The sequence below is a fragment of the Podarcis pityusensis genome (assembly GCF_964106645.2).
Source record: "Podarcis pityusensis genome assembly, chromosome: 11".
NCBI classification, from domain to species: Eukaryota; Metazoa; Chordata; class Lepidosauria; order Squamata; family Lacertidae; genus Podarcis; species Podarcis pityusensis.
This window is the reverse complement of record NC_138036.1, coordinates 56,058,598-56,073,563: the sequence shown is the minus strand read 5'-3', so window position 1 is coordinate 56,073,563 and position 14,966 is coordinate 56,058,598. Positions and strand designations below refer to the sequence as shown.

At 40.2% G+C, this 14,966-nt stretch overlaps 1 protein-coding gene across 4 annotated transcripts in view; it reads left to right on the top strand.

The window, feature by feature from the left end:
- Positions 1–12,979, top strand: part of DAPK1 (death associated protein kinase 1) — an 81,083-nt gene extending 68,104 nt beyond the window's left edge. For all 4 annotated transcript variants that reach the window (XM_080972285.1, XM_080972284.1, XM_080972286.1 and 1 more), the window contains 6 exons: positions 57–245; positions 2,800–2,997; positions 5,177–5,315; positions 6,199–6,319; positions 10,063–10,251; positions 10,581–12,979. In XM_080972285.1, coding sequence (XP_080828411.1) covers positions 57–245; positions 2,800–2,997; positions 5,177–5,315; positions 6,199–6,319; positions 10,063–10,251; positions 10,581–11,813 — 2,069 coding nt within the window. In that variant the 3' untranslated portion in view covers positions 11,814–12,979. The remainder of the gene's footprint in view (positions 1–56; positions 246–2,799; positions 2,998–5,176; positions 5,316–6,198; positions 6,320–10,062; positions 10,252–10,580) is intronic.
- The last annotated feature ends 1,987 nt before the right edge of the window (positions 12,980–14,966 follow it).

Genomic DNA, 14,966 nt, shown 5'->3' with positions numbered 1-14,966 from the left:
AAAATTCAAGGTTTGTAATCTTCTTTTGCCCTTCTCCTTTTCTTCCTGCGATCCAGTTTCAGTAAGTATTACAAATCTGTATCCTGGCTGTGAGAATGTTAGTGTGAGAAGCCGGAGCATGATGTTTGAGCCAGGCCTTACCAAAGGGATGTTGGAAGTCTTTGTTTCACCCTCTCACCATTCCCACTGCTCAGCAGATGACCAGTCAACCAAGGCCATTGACGTTCAGAATGCATATTTGAATGGTAAAACATGAACTTAAATCCTCTTCTTTCAATGTAACTAATTGGGTCCTTTGTGCAAAAACGCTTCAGTCTAAAATCCACTTAAATTATTTATTGGTTTATTTTGTTAGTTGCCGAACACAGAGCAAGCTCTAGGTGGCTTACACTGGGTTGAAAAAATTCAAAATTGTTTGAAACGCCCATGAAAAATTAATAAAATACATAGAACAGTGCCAGCCGCCACAGAAAACCAACAAACAAACATCAGTAACCCAGAGCACAGCTGGATCATGTTCCATCAAGTGTCCTAGGAATGAGAAAGTGTTAACCTGGCAGTGAAAACAGGTGATCATCATTGGGCAGAGCATTCTACAGACATAAGTCTCCCCTATAGTTTCCACCCTTGAAACCTCTCTAAGAGAGGGCACACTTTAAGCATACCAGTGCTTTATCCCTAATTTCAGGGACGCGGGTGGCGCTGTGGGTTAAACCACAGAGCCTAGGACTCGCCGATCAGAAGGTCGGCGGTTCAAATCCCCGCGACGGGGTGAGCTCCTGTTGCTCGGTCCCTGCTCCTGCCAACTTAGCAGTTCGAAAGCACGTCAAAATGCAAGTAGATAAATAGGTACTGCTCCGGCAGGAAGGTAAACGGCGTTTCCGTGCGCTGCTCTGGTTCTCAGAAGCAGCCTAGTCCTGCTGGCCACATGACCCAGAAGCTGTCTGCGGACAAACGCCGGCTCCCTCGGCCAATAAAGCGAGATGAGCGCCACAACCCCAGAGTCGGTCACAGCTGGACCTAATGGTCAGGGGTCCCTTTACCTTTATCCCTAATTTCAGACTCTCTACCAGCACAATAATAGCTTGCGATAAGGTGTAACATTTGCTATGTCAACACAATATCTCAAAAAACATTACCATTTTAAAGTTTCTTCAGTGTCAGCGTAGTATCTCAATCCAGCACTAATCCTCTGAGAGCCAAGAGATATTGGCCAAAGCCAGTGGTGGTATTACATTTTCAGCAAGAGCTGCATTTATTGATGGAATCCCAGAAGTGTGATTTAACTTGCTGTGTGCTCTGTACAAGCATCTCTATGAGGAATACAAGCTGGAGAGAGCCATTCTCTGTCTGAGGAGATATAGGCCCTTTTACAGCCTGCAAAGAAACCCTTATACGAGGGACAGTCTTCTCCAGGGTATTCAACGCAGGGTTGAACAGACATGATGGGAGCATTCTATCTCTAGTCTGAGGAATTCACTCTGCCACTGATGAACAAACACTGTGAGGCGCTTACTCAGGGCCAGGTCTAGACTGCTGTTTAAGAAGCTCTCATTCAGCCAACCTGTACCCAAAGAAAGAATTCCAACCTGCAGGTGTACTAATGGGTAGATATTTCAGATGTTTACTCGTTATTCTTCAAAGCTTCAAAAAACAGCAGCCAAATATTCCACGAGAAGGAGGAATAGATTGCATCTCCACCATCGTAGGACACAGTATTTGTCCAAAGTGCCAGGGGTTTGTCATAGAAATTATGAGCTTAGGAAAATGTCACAATTTTTGAAGGAATTCATATAGATAGTATGCATCGGGGCTTAAATTCCAGCCCGGAATGAGCATACTGTCACTACCAGCTGTAGCCTGACATCCTGTTTATATATGCAGATTGAGATTATTACACTAGCCAAAGTATTTGCTCAAATCCTCCAGATTAATAAAGATAACATTTCTGAATTACTAATATCTGAAATTATAATTCCTTTTAAAATGCTGAGGGATTTTTCTAGTGTTCCCACCTTCCTGAGATGCATTTATTTATAAATCCTATTAATTAAAGTTTGTAAAAATGCCTATTACTCTCTGGAGGACAGGGAATAAACATATGCTTCTCTCAGCTTCAGAAAATTTAAAAAAATAAAAATTGCATGATAAAGTATTGCATAAAATGGCAGTTAGTAATGAACTATGACTATTCTAATCTCTCTCTGAGTTTACAATTACACATTATTATTCTACTGTCTTGTGAAACAAAATGGCCTTTTCTGATTTTTTTAAAAAAGAAAACCTCCAGTTTTGACACTTTATATAGCACAATAATATGCCTGTGTAATAGTATGCTTCAGATTCTGTCAAACAAGACAAAACCAGTAAAATTACTCATTTAATATTTTAGCAATTAACTCTCTTGCACTGGTCTTAACGTGTACTTCTGGACAAACTACAGCTTTAGTGGTAGATGTATTGTGCCATGTTTTCTATAGTTTTTACAGAAAAGTTATGGAGAAAAGTTTGTCTTCTAGTGTAAGACCCAGTGTGGTAAAAAAAAAAGACTTGAATTTCTTCAGTGGATAAACCTGTCTAATTTTGACTGCAGTCTTGCACCCAGTATGCATGGCTTGGTTCTTTGAAATCAGTGAATGTAGCTGTGATCAGGATTGCAGCCTCTGTCTCTGAATATAATAGCTAGTAATAATAATAACAATAATAATAATTGCTATGTATACTTCAACAACAACAATAAACATGTTTGTAAAGCTTGTTCTACTTAATGTCTTGATAATATATATTTGCTTGTTGCAGGAGTTGGTGATTTCAGTGTGTGGGAATTCTCTGGGAATCCTGTGTATTTCTGCTGCTATGACTATTTTGCTGCAAATGATCCCACCTCAGTTCACGTTGTACTTTTTAGTCTTGAAGAGCCCTATGAAATACAGTTGAACCAAGTGACCTTTTGGCTTAGTTTCCTAAAATCTCTTGTTCCAGTTGAAGAATCCATAGGTATGCCACAAGTACTTGATCTCTGCCAGCCCTTCAACATGGGAGAGAGAAAGCAGTATTTCTTCATGGTTTTGTAGAGCTATGTTGAACCATTCCATCCTTCTTTTTACTCTACTGCCTTCATACAAATTAACCTTTTTAGAATTCTTTGCTGTTCAATATACTTCTTAAATGAGATCACTGGTCAAATATTTTAACTGGGCATGTTGCTTTAAAGCTGAGTATACCAACGAACTTAATTGCTCCATATTTTGGAGAAATATTAAATATATAGGTTTAGCTAACATCATAAATCTAGCTTCATTATGGTAAATTACTCTTCACCTACTGTGGAAGTTTTTTGGAAGAACAAAGTCATGATGTCTGTCTTCACTTCGTCAACAGCAAAGTTTCTGATATGTGTTCAACAAAGCCATTAATTAAACGATCATGGGACTGACGGTTTAACAAAGACCATAGTGCTTGTTATGAATATAAGAATATAAGATGAACCAGTTAATTGGTCCATCTAGGTCAGCATTGTCTACATCGAGGTAGAGAACCTTTGGCCTGCCAGATGTTGCTGAACAGCCCAGCAAGCATGGCCAATGGTCAGAGCTGGTGGGAGTTGTCATCTAACAACACCCCTGGTCTTCATTGGCTACCAATGGCTCTCTGGAGTTTGAGACAGCGCTCTCTCCCAGTCCTACTTGAATTGAACATAGGACCTTCTGCATGCAAAGCACATGATCTGCTACACATTAGAATGAATACAGATCATATTTGCGCTGGAACCAATATAGGGATTTGGGGTGTTCTAGATTTGCACGTGGGACGTGGGTGGCGCTGTGGGTTAAACCGCAGAGCTTAGGACTTGCCAATCAGAAGGTCGGTGGTCCGAATCCCCGTGACAGGGTGAGCTCCCATTGCTCGGTCCCTGCTCCTGCCAACCTAGCAGTTCGAAAGCACATCAAAGTGCAAGTAGATAAATAGGTACCGCTCCGGCGGGAAGGTAAACGGCGTTTCCGTGCGCTGCTCTGGTTTGCCAGAAGCAGCTCAGTCATGCTGGCCACATGACCTGGAAGCTGTACGCCGGCTCCCTTGGCCAATAAAGCGAGATGAGTGCCGCAACCCCGGAGTCGGACACGACTAGACCTAATGGTCAGGGGTCCCTTTACCTTTACCTTTAGATTTGCATAGAATTTACAAAGAGCACAAAACAGAAACCAAGGATTGTATTGGGCATGCTTATGTTCCATGGAAGTCTGAAGTATGCTTATCTGTATTCTGCATTTGAAGAATGTATGTGTTTAGCATATGATGGCCCTTGCTCATTCGGATTTTTGTGGTATTGCCTCTAGAGTATGTGCCACAATACAGGTAATAGCAATAAAGTTAAATTCAGTATTTTCCGAAATTTGGCAAAATACTTTCATCTTATCAAGATGATGTATAAGCAATCAGGCTGTACAAATTTGTGTTCAGTTCTGTTACCTCATTCATATCCCATTTGTATCTCTTTCTCTCTCATTCTTTTTCATGGTATCTCCCAGGCTTTCCTTCTTAACTCTCACTTATGTGAGAATTCTTTGTTTGTGTAAGTACTGTAAATTTGCATTCATACCACTGTATGAATGTTTTTTAGATCGTTTGTTTCCTGCCTATAATAATCTCAACCATAGTATTGTAGACTAGTGCGGTCAGTGGATGATCTTTTTAAAAAGTAGCTATAGCTGAAAAAAAGCATTGGCCCTTCTCCAAATATATACCGGTATTTTGTTAGAAACAAAATAGATGGTTTACAAAGATTTATTGTGATTTGTAATATGTCTCTGTTTTATGACATGGACCATCAATTTTGCTTTGGAATGACGAACGTCTGTTTTTTGTGCTATGAATGTAATCACACTAGCCACAGTCAGCCTCTTAAGTTTGGGGAAACATTTAATCAATCCCTGACTTGAGCGCCAGGTTCAGATATCACGCTAAGCCAAAGTTTATAGACCAATAACAAACCATGGCTTACAGGTATGGTTTGTTCATGGTTAATAAACCGTGGTTAAGCTGCTGGTCCAAGTTAAAATGGTCAACTAATTATAACAGTTTAACATACCATAAAATGTTACATTTGAACCATGCCATTAGAAGAGAAAGCTTTTCCTCTCAAAGTCTTCCTTGTGTTTTTTTTTTCCTCCTGAAGCATTTGGAGGAAAGCTAAAAAACCCACTACATGTTGCACTGGTGGCTACTCATGCCGACATTGTCAATCTTCCGCGTTCTGCTGGAGGAGAGTTCCAGTATGACAAAGATACATCTCTTCTGAAAGAAATCAGGAACAGGTAAGAACTGTATTATTTTTAAAAGGAACGATTGCTTTTCTAAGAAATTAGTATATTTTAAAACTTGTGTGCATGTTAGGACCTTGAGATAAACTTTTTTTAAAAAGAAAAGGCTGTACTTGCATACAAATAAAGAAAATCTACACCTTTCATTGGACTGGTTCAGATGCAGAAAGGAAACAATAGATTTCCTTTTTGATCTTTAACTAAAGAGAACCATAAAGCAAATATAAAACAGATCAAAAACATCAGAAACAAAAGCAGTTATTGTAGCAAAAGTAAAAAATACAAAAATCAGTAGATATAAAATCAGTAAAAAAAAAAAAATTAATGTCTAAAACAATGGATTTCCATTATGAAAATGTGGCACAGCAAACTTGAGCTCAGGCATTCCCTACTTCCACGTAGAAGCATCTGCTTGCTTTCCACTTTGAACACACGTCCATTTTCTATTTTGTTTGAACTCTTGAGTCAAGCAAAGCAGCATTAAGCCATGGTTTTCAGATCATGTTTGAAGTGAGCACAGTTAGCATAACCCACAGCTTTCTTAGTCCGGGCATAATGGGAAACCACAGTTAATTCAAAATAGAAAGTGGGAAGGTTTCAATTTCCTTCGCTCATGCTCAACGTATTTTCAACTAAACCAGGGCACTGTGTACCACAAAGATATGCACACTTACTGTGGGATAAGCACCACTAAATTTGGAAGGATCTGAGTATATAGAAATAGGATCAAGTTACAAGGTTGGTTTTTTTACTAGATATGTGATACTAGTAGAACTTGCTTCCTCAAACTGCTTCAATTAATACATGGAATAAGAATGAAAAGGATGGATGCAGTACTGTAAAATGATAAACAGGTTCTTTATTCTTTTCCTTTCAGGTTTGGAAATGACCTTCACATTTTAGACAGGTTATTTATTTTGGATGCTGGGGCATCTGGTTCTAAAGATATGAAGATTCTCCGCAACCACCTCCAAGAATTACGTAGTCAAATTATTTCTGTAAGTCACATCTTCTTATTGCATCCATTGGCCCAAGCCTCATGAGAGTGTTTCCATTTTGAGTGCACCTTGAGTTATGAAGCTGCCTTGTGGTTATAAATATGGGAAGAAAGGAAGAGAGTTAGAAATATGAATCAAGTACAAACAAGGTCTGTATGGGATAAATTAGATTCATTGGTCTGAGTGCCCTCTGGTGGTAAGAAGTATTAAATAGATCATGAGCCCATAAATTCTTTCAGCTCTTTCTTACGCCTTGTTAAAAAAAGGGGCAAGTAAATTTAGATAGAAAATATACTTGTCTCATTCTGCAGAAACAGCCTAATAAATATTTTATTGAAGTATAGCAAGTTTTTAAACATGTGTCTGCAGTGTTGAACTAGTTCTTCTGGAAAGCTTTGGGCCTCTTGAATTCCATGTGACCAAACCATTCTGAACCTTTCAGTGAGAGTCATCTTTGTTTTCTTCATTTATACTTTGCCGTTCCTCCAAGGAACTCATGGTGGAATAAATGAGCTATTCCACTTTATTCTCATATCACATGAGTTGCCCACCTACTGAGCTTTATGGCTGAGTGGTTGTTTGAGCACTGGTCCTAGTCCAATATTTTATACAGTATACCATAGTGGTGCTCTCACTGCTTCGGTTCAATTTTGCACATCATTTACTCAGCCACTTTCACTTTCAACAAATTTGAAAAAGGGATTAATTTGTCTGGCATCCAATTGTGTGTGGGTTTTTTTGAAAAAAAAACACCATAGTATACATACAGAAGCATACTTTTCTGTGTAGATCAATTATCTCTCCTCTGCTGCATAATTCTTACACTCTCCTACTGCTGGGTTTGCCACCAGATTTTTTTGGTGTATAAAATGTTTCTCACTCCCAGAATAAGTACCGTAAATTTCGCTCTATAACACGCAGATTTTTTCTCCTAAAAAGTAAGGGGAAATGTCTGTGCGTGTTATTGAGCGAATGTGTGGACCCTGGAGCTGACTCGCCGGAGCGCAGGGGCAAAATAGGCAAAAATCAAGCAAAAAAAAGATCGGGCGGGCGGGCGGAGGGAAGGGGGAAGGCGGAAGCTTTCCTGCATTCTGCCTCAGGGTCTTACTGCCCACCCGCTTCTGTTGCTGCGTTTGCTCAAACTCAACAAAGAGCAGGGAATCCCCTGCCCTCCTGGCAAGCAGAGGGTTAAGGAAAGGATCGAGTCCTTCCTTCTAATTCTTTCCTAGTCACACTGCGTGCAGGCTCCAGCCCACCACTTCCTCCTCTCCGTGCTCTAGGGACTCGCAGGCAGCCGAAAAGCAAAAGCATGCAGGTGGGAGAGAGAGAGAGAGAGAGGGCTGGCTTGGGTGGGGGGGGGGACTTTTGCTTTACAATGGTAGGTTTCTCATTTCTTTTCCAAAAGCAGGGAGCCCTGCCCCCAGGCCCCCTCCAAATTACAGCTTCTCCAAGCAATGTACTGCTGGAGGGAGACAGTATGCTTGTTTGGAAGAGAAACCCTGCTTCCCTGCTCGTAAGTAACAGCAGGCTGGATTGCAGAGTGAGACATGGAAATCTCTGGATTTATATGCTGTATATCAAATATCTTAATCTATACTTTCTACACGCGGCTGGTAAATCAGAATCTCCTGAGCCAGGAGGATTACAGCATCTCTCCTCTCCCCTTCATTAAAAGCCTAATACTCTTCTTTGAAGTATAACGTGAGAATGTTTTTTATATATATTTTTTAAAGTTCTTTTCCTCATTGTGCGCTATACACTGATAATTGCTGCCACAATAACAATTGATTGAAAATGGAATTTAGTCTCCCCCCCCAATAGAGAGCTGTTCTTCAAACGTTTAGCCTTAATACAGTGGCTGATGTAATACCCTTCTGCTTCACTAGGCATTTTATATAGGGACATTAAAATTGATTTTCTACATCTTGGCAGATGAAAAAAAGTGTGTTACATGCCCTATTGCCCAAAAGTGTGCAAGCACAGAGCAAAGGTTGCAGTGACAGAGGTGGCCAAAAAAGAAATACCGTAAATAAAAAAGAAATCATACTTCGTATATCCTGTCTGGCTTGGGGGGGGGGCTTTTGCTTTCCTTCCCTCCCCATTTAAAACGTGGTGACAAAGCACGGATCCACATGGATCCTCAGGATTTTTGCACTGGGTCACCCCAAATTCACCATCAGATCACATTACATGTCCATGGCTACAGTCTGTACCAAAAAAATCACGCACCCACTGTTGCCTGGGGCTGCAATGGTGCAAAAACGTGGTTACAAAGCATGGATCCACATGGATCCTCAGGATTTTTGCATTGGGCTACTCCAAACTCACTGTCAGATCACATGTCTGTGGCCACAGCATGAACCACAAAAATCATACACCCACTGTTTCATTTAGAATATTTTTTTTCTTGTTTTCCTCCTCTAAAAACTACGTGCGTGTTATGGTCTGGTGCGTGTTATAGAGCGAAAAATACGGTATTTAACAATGCTTTTGTTATGCAGGAGGAAGGGAAGGAGAATGTTAGCCGCTTTGAGACTCCTTCAGGTAGTGATAAAGCGAGATATCAAATCCAAACTCCTCTTCTTCTTCCTGGCTGTCAAACAGGCATCAGCTATACAGCTTGTTTCAGTATGAGTTTTCTCCAGAGGCAGGATTCTGAAGAATGCAACCCCTTTTAAGCAGTGTGTGTTGATTCCTGCTTTCACGTCTTTCATAGATTGCAATGTTGTGGTGAAAAGCTGGTCCTTCTTTGCCAGAACCACTCAGCTAAACTAGTGATTATTTCACTGCTCTTTTTCTGCAGTATATGCATGCACTTGAAGTTCATTCTGTTAACTTGTGCAAATGGTGCCAAGAAACGGGGTTTCTTTTGTTCCAGAAAGTTCGTGGTGCTGCACAGTTTTTCCATTAAAAAGACTTCAAGAGCCTGTCTGCTTATGCCAGTACAGATTTAATGCAAGCCATACTAACACGTTGTGCTGTCTTTATGAAACGTTTGTAATATAAAAGAAAAGGCTTGTTAACTGTCTTGTCAAAAACTGAGGAAAATGTACTGTGACATACTTTCACATTACAAATATAAAAAGGATGAGTGTTACAGTTATGCTGTCGCAGTTTGCTTTGGGGTTTGTTCGTTGTTGTTTTTTTAAGAAAATACAGTTTACATGATGCCTGGAGCAGGAGTGACTATGACTAAGTACTTAGCATAATCTGTGATTTGATAGCTTCTTTCATTCTTGTATTCCTTTACAGAATGCATCGTCTTGAAATGGGAATGACAGAATAGCACAGCCTTCACATTCAGCAGAATGAGCATGCAAGCCAGTACTGCTAGGGCTGCATCAGTTGTGGAAATAACTTCCACTTCTAGCATCATTACCAATAGAGGAGCATGCATGGCCAAATAGAATCAATGCTCTATTCTTCAGCATCCAGTGAGGTGTGGCAGAGCCATGGAGCCAGCCCTCACACAGTACTTCAGCTTACCTGGCCAGGTAGAGACTGTGCAGATGCACCAGTGGCGGCAGCAGATTGGCTCTGCTGTTGTGTCTGTGTAGCATCACCCCTGCCCTGCCACAGACCCATCTGGCTAAGCAGTCTCAGAAGCTCTGTGGCTCTGTTCCACCGCACTGGGTCTGTTCCTGCTAGGATATGAGTGATTGATGGCATATTTTTTTTCAGCAAAAAGATAACAGTTTACCTTCTCGAATTAGAGCTAATGTCCAATCTGGTGTTTTCCATAGACATGTCCACCCATGACACACTTGTGCGAAAAAATCGTCTCCACGCTACCTTCATGGAGAAAAGTGAATGGACCCAACCAGCTCATGTCACTGCAGCAATTTGTGTATGATGTGCAAGATCAGCTTAACCCATTAGCAAGCGAAGATGAGCTGAGGCACATTGCCCAGCAACTACACAGTATAGGAGAAGTAAGTAAACTGCATTAATCCAATTTTAATTCTGTAGGTAACTCTGCATTCTTTGCAGCTTGGCCATCAAAAGAGGTGAATGAATTTTGGCTCAGCTTGATACCCAGCCATAACTTGTGGTCTGCACTGTCCTTTAAGTGCTGTATGCCAGAGAACTCAGCCCAAGGAGAAGCTCTCCTCCCTTTCTCAAATTCAGATTTTTCATTGGATGTAGATAATGGACCATATGAGAACCTGTAGTCCTCTTACAGTTAAAGCTGCGATGTCTCCAAAATTATTCCTTTCTCTCGTATTTGGATTTGACTTGTGGCTTTTCTTCTGTTCAACAGATCAATATCATGCAAAGCGAGACAGTCCAAGATGTTGTTTTGCTGGATCCTCGCTGGCTGTGCTCAAATGTGCTTGGAAGACTCCTGTCCGTGGAGAACCCCAAGGCCCTCCATCACTACAGAGGCCGTTACACCATAGAGGACATCCAGCGCCTGGTCCCAGATAGCGATATAGAAGAACTCATACAAATCTTGGACGCTATGGACATCTGTGCCAGGGATCTCAGCAGTGGAACAATGATTGACATTCCTGCTTTAATCAAGACTGATAGCCTCCATAGGTCTTGGGCTGACGAGGAGGATGAAGTTATGATTTATGGTGGTGTTAGAATTGTTCCTGTGGAACACCTCACCCCACTGCCTTGTGGGATATTCCACAAAGTTCAGGTGAACCTTTGTAGATGGATCCATCAACAGAGCACAGAGGGAGATGCAGACATACGCTTGTGGATCAATGGGTCAAAGATTGTGAACCGTGGAGCTGAGCTCCTTGTCCTCCTTGTGAACAATGGTCAGGGTATTGAGGTTCAAGTTAGAGGCCTGGAAACTGAGAAGATAAAATGCTGCTTGTTCCTGGACTCTGTGTGCAGTACGATTGATAACCTGATGGCCACAACATTACCAGGACTCCTGACAGTCAAACACTATCTCAGTCCTCAGCAGCTGAGGGAACACCATGAGCCAATAATGATCTACCACCCGAGAGATTTTTTCCGCGCACAAAGTCAAAAGGAGACCTCATTGACTAATACCATGGGTGGCTACAAAGAAAGCTTTAGCAGTATACTGTGCTTTGGGTGTCTAGATGTCTATTCACAGGGGAGTTTGGGGATGGATATCCACGTGTCTGATCTGAATCTGCTTACACGAAGGAAACTGAGTCGACTTCTGGATCCCCCTGATCCCATGGGCAAGGACTGGTGCCTTCTTGCTATGAACTTGGGTCTTCCTGATCTGGTTGCGAAATACAATACAAACAACGGGAGTCAGAATGACTTTGTCCCGAGCCCATCCTATGCTCTTCTTCAGGAATGGGGAAATAGCCCTGAAAGTACTGTGGGCACCCTAATGTCTAAACTGAGGGAACTGGGGCGCAGAGATGCAGCTGACTTTTTAATGAAAGCATCCTCTGTGTTTAGAGTCAGTTTAGATGTGAATGGCCAGGAAGCCTATGCTTCAAGCTGTAACAGCGGGACATCTTATAATTCAATTAGCTCAGTTGTCTCTCGGTAAAAGCAAACACGAGAAAGCACACACTTTTCGAATAGCAGATAGCGACAAAGGATTAAGTACGACAGTTTTGTATGTATTTATAAGTTTCTACATTCATGGGTTGCCGCTGCCTCCCAGCACCACTTTTTAAGTGACCAATCATCTTATTTTTTTACTGTGACCTCTTGCTCTTATTTTAGTTATAAAAGGCTGGTGTATTTCTGGGTATTTCACAGTTCGTTTCTGATTATACATCGTGCTGCTTAAATACTGGCGTTTTAACTGGGAGGACTCTAGCTTTTCGGTACCTAGAGGTTTTTAAAGTCATTTTTCCAAACAGAAGAAGCATACGTAGTGATACAAACCTCGTTTCCTAAGTCCTCTCCTTTTTTATCGTGCTTGTTTAACTTAAAAACGAAAAAACCATTTATAGTAAAACAATGCTAGTATATTTCAATTTTAACACCAGACTTAGAAATGAAAAAGTGAGTGCCTTTTGCAGAAGATAATGTGGCTAAAATCAAGTGATCCTGTTGAAGCTATAAGACAATGCTACCTCTATTTCCCTGTCTCTGCATGCTGGTTGCTACAAGTGGTGCTTGCCTCTGTGTTTTTCTGGAGTTTAAGATACTTGGTAACATGAAAATTGTTCTGCTGAAGAGCTCTCATGTTGAATACCGTGCGAGTACAAACATTAAGACATTATCAGTTTTTATTTCCGTTGAAGTGGAATGGAAAAATTGAAACCCCATGAACTTGCACCTTCCATTCTTTCCACATATCTCAGGTAAAGATTTTACACAGTTGTAAAGTTCACCAAGGCACATATACAAGTGTTAGCTAAACAGATTTACTCTGTACTTAACAGTGATCATTTGTGCAAAGCAAATGTTTTTTTTCACTTTCAGATACTAGTGTGCTTATTTCTTATACTTGAAAGTTTGATTTTTATTTTTATTTTAATTAAGGAAAGCAAGAATTTCTTGTGGTAAGAAAAGTTGGTATGAGGGATCAAGACTCTTCTGTTCTGAAAAGCATGTAATTTTAATTGTACAAGATACATTATGTGTATATACATATACAATGTATGTATATATATTAATACTGTTTTTCCTTAATCTTTGTTGTAGTAAAATTTTAAAGTTTTTTTTACAAATAAATGGTTGCCTGTTGCAACTTTTTCATCATTCCTCATTTCCTAGCTGCATTCATGTAAAACAGCAAACTGAGCATTGCTAGCTGTTGGTTCCAACAATTTGACTTTTTAGCAGCAGCTGTGAACTCTGCAGGACTATATTACTCCCTGCAGTTTTTATATTAAGAGGTTGCTGTAGGCTATCCTTTAGGCATGCCCTGCTTTTTTAACCTGCAGGCATGCCAGCCTGGTAGCCACCATTACATTTATGTTCCACCTTTCTTCCAAAGTCTGCCGTGATTTGTGAGCCATCCCTAGAACATTTAGGATAAAGGCTGTAATTTGCTCCTGGTAGTGATTCGGATATTGCAAGTAAGTCAAGCAGAAAGGGAACAAACAGCTTGTGCACACTAGAGGAGGACTCTGGAAGACACAAAGGTGAAAACATATGCAAACATGTTTTTGAAGAGTTTCCTCTGCTGAATCATCCTTTTTTTTTTTTTAAGTGTGTGAAGAGGAAATGACTTCTTGTGTAAATACAATGATTTCTGGCCAAGGTCTGTGTTAATTTCCTCCAAAAGTGCTTATTCTGCATAGTTGGAAACAGCAGTGATAGTGAAGGGTGTGGCTTTGCTTACGTATGCAGAGTGAATCACCATCACCAGACAGCAGAATCCAGGATTACTTTCTGCAGATGGTATGTGCTGCATTCATGAGTGCATAAAACGTAATTTGTGATTAAGCTTCCTTTTTTCAGCAGTAGTTCCTATCAGTATGGGATCTCGGTTTCAATTTCCAGGGATCTTTGGACAGGAATCTCACGGTTTCTATTATTATTATTATTATTATTATTATTATTATTATTATTATTTACATGCTGCTCATTTGACTGCGATGCCCCAGCCATTCTGGGTGGCTTCCAACAAATTAAAAGATCAAACACAGTAAAACATCAAGCATTGAAAATTTCCCTATGCAGGCTGCTTTCAAATGTCTTCTAAAAGTCAGATGATTTTTCTTTTTTTTTTTGCAAATATTTTTTATTACATTTTCTATAAAAACTTCCATCTTTCCATTTTCCACATCACGTATTTTAGTTTGTTGAACCTCCCTCCACTCCTCTGACAGTCATCCATAATAATTCTCCTATTTACACATTTCTTAATATATAGTATCACCTTTAAGTAATTTCTTTATATCCTTATTTACATTTTTGCGATATTCCTCACTTTTCACAAAGCCTCTTTAAAACACACTAGAGTTGTATTCTCCTCACATATAGTTTTCAAATACTCTCTAAATTTTCCCCAATCCTCCAAAAACTTATGGTCTCTTTGAAGTCTAATTTTCCCCGTTAGTTTGTCTAGTTCCGCATAATCAATTAGTTTATTTCTCCATTCGTCCAGAGTCGGTACTTGTTCTTGTTTCCACCTTTGAGCTATCAGCGTCCTCGCGGCAGTTATTGCATATTGGAAAAGTTTGAAATCCTTCCTTTTAATTTCCCTTCTGGTTATCCCTAGTAGAAAGGTCTCTGGTTTCTTAACAAAGCTATATTGTAGCATTTTCCTTACTTCATCATATATTTTTCCCCAGAAGCCCTTCACTTTCTCGCATTCCCACCACATATGCATAAACGATGTGTCAGATGATTTTTCAATGCAGCGAGATTTCTTTTTTCTGTGTTCATTTTAATACTTACTTGCACCCTACAAATCCACAGTGGGATGGCAGTGCTGCTTCTAGGAATAAGATATTTTGCAATTACTTGATTTTATAAAACCCACTGCTTATAATGAAAATATGCCTTAAGGCATATCTTATTCGGCACTTAAAACAAATCTTCCTCTGGCAGAATATACTTGTTTTGACAGAGGTCTGGTAGCCAGGTGGTCTGGCTCCTTTGCAGGGTCTATATTTTGGCAGAGTATGAAAAGTTAGATTTTCAAAGGTCCTCAATGTGGCCCTTTTGAGGACCTGTTTGTTTATTATATATAATATATAAGTATCTCTATAGGTAGATCAATGTTCCTCTCCTGTCT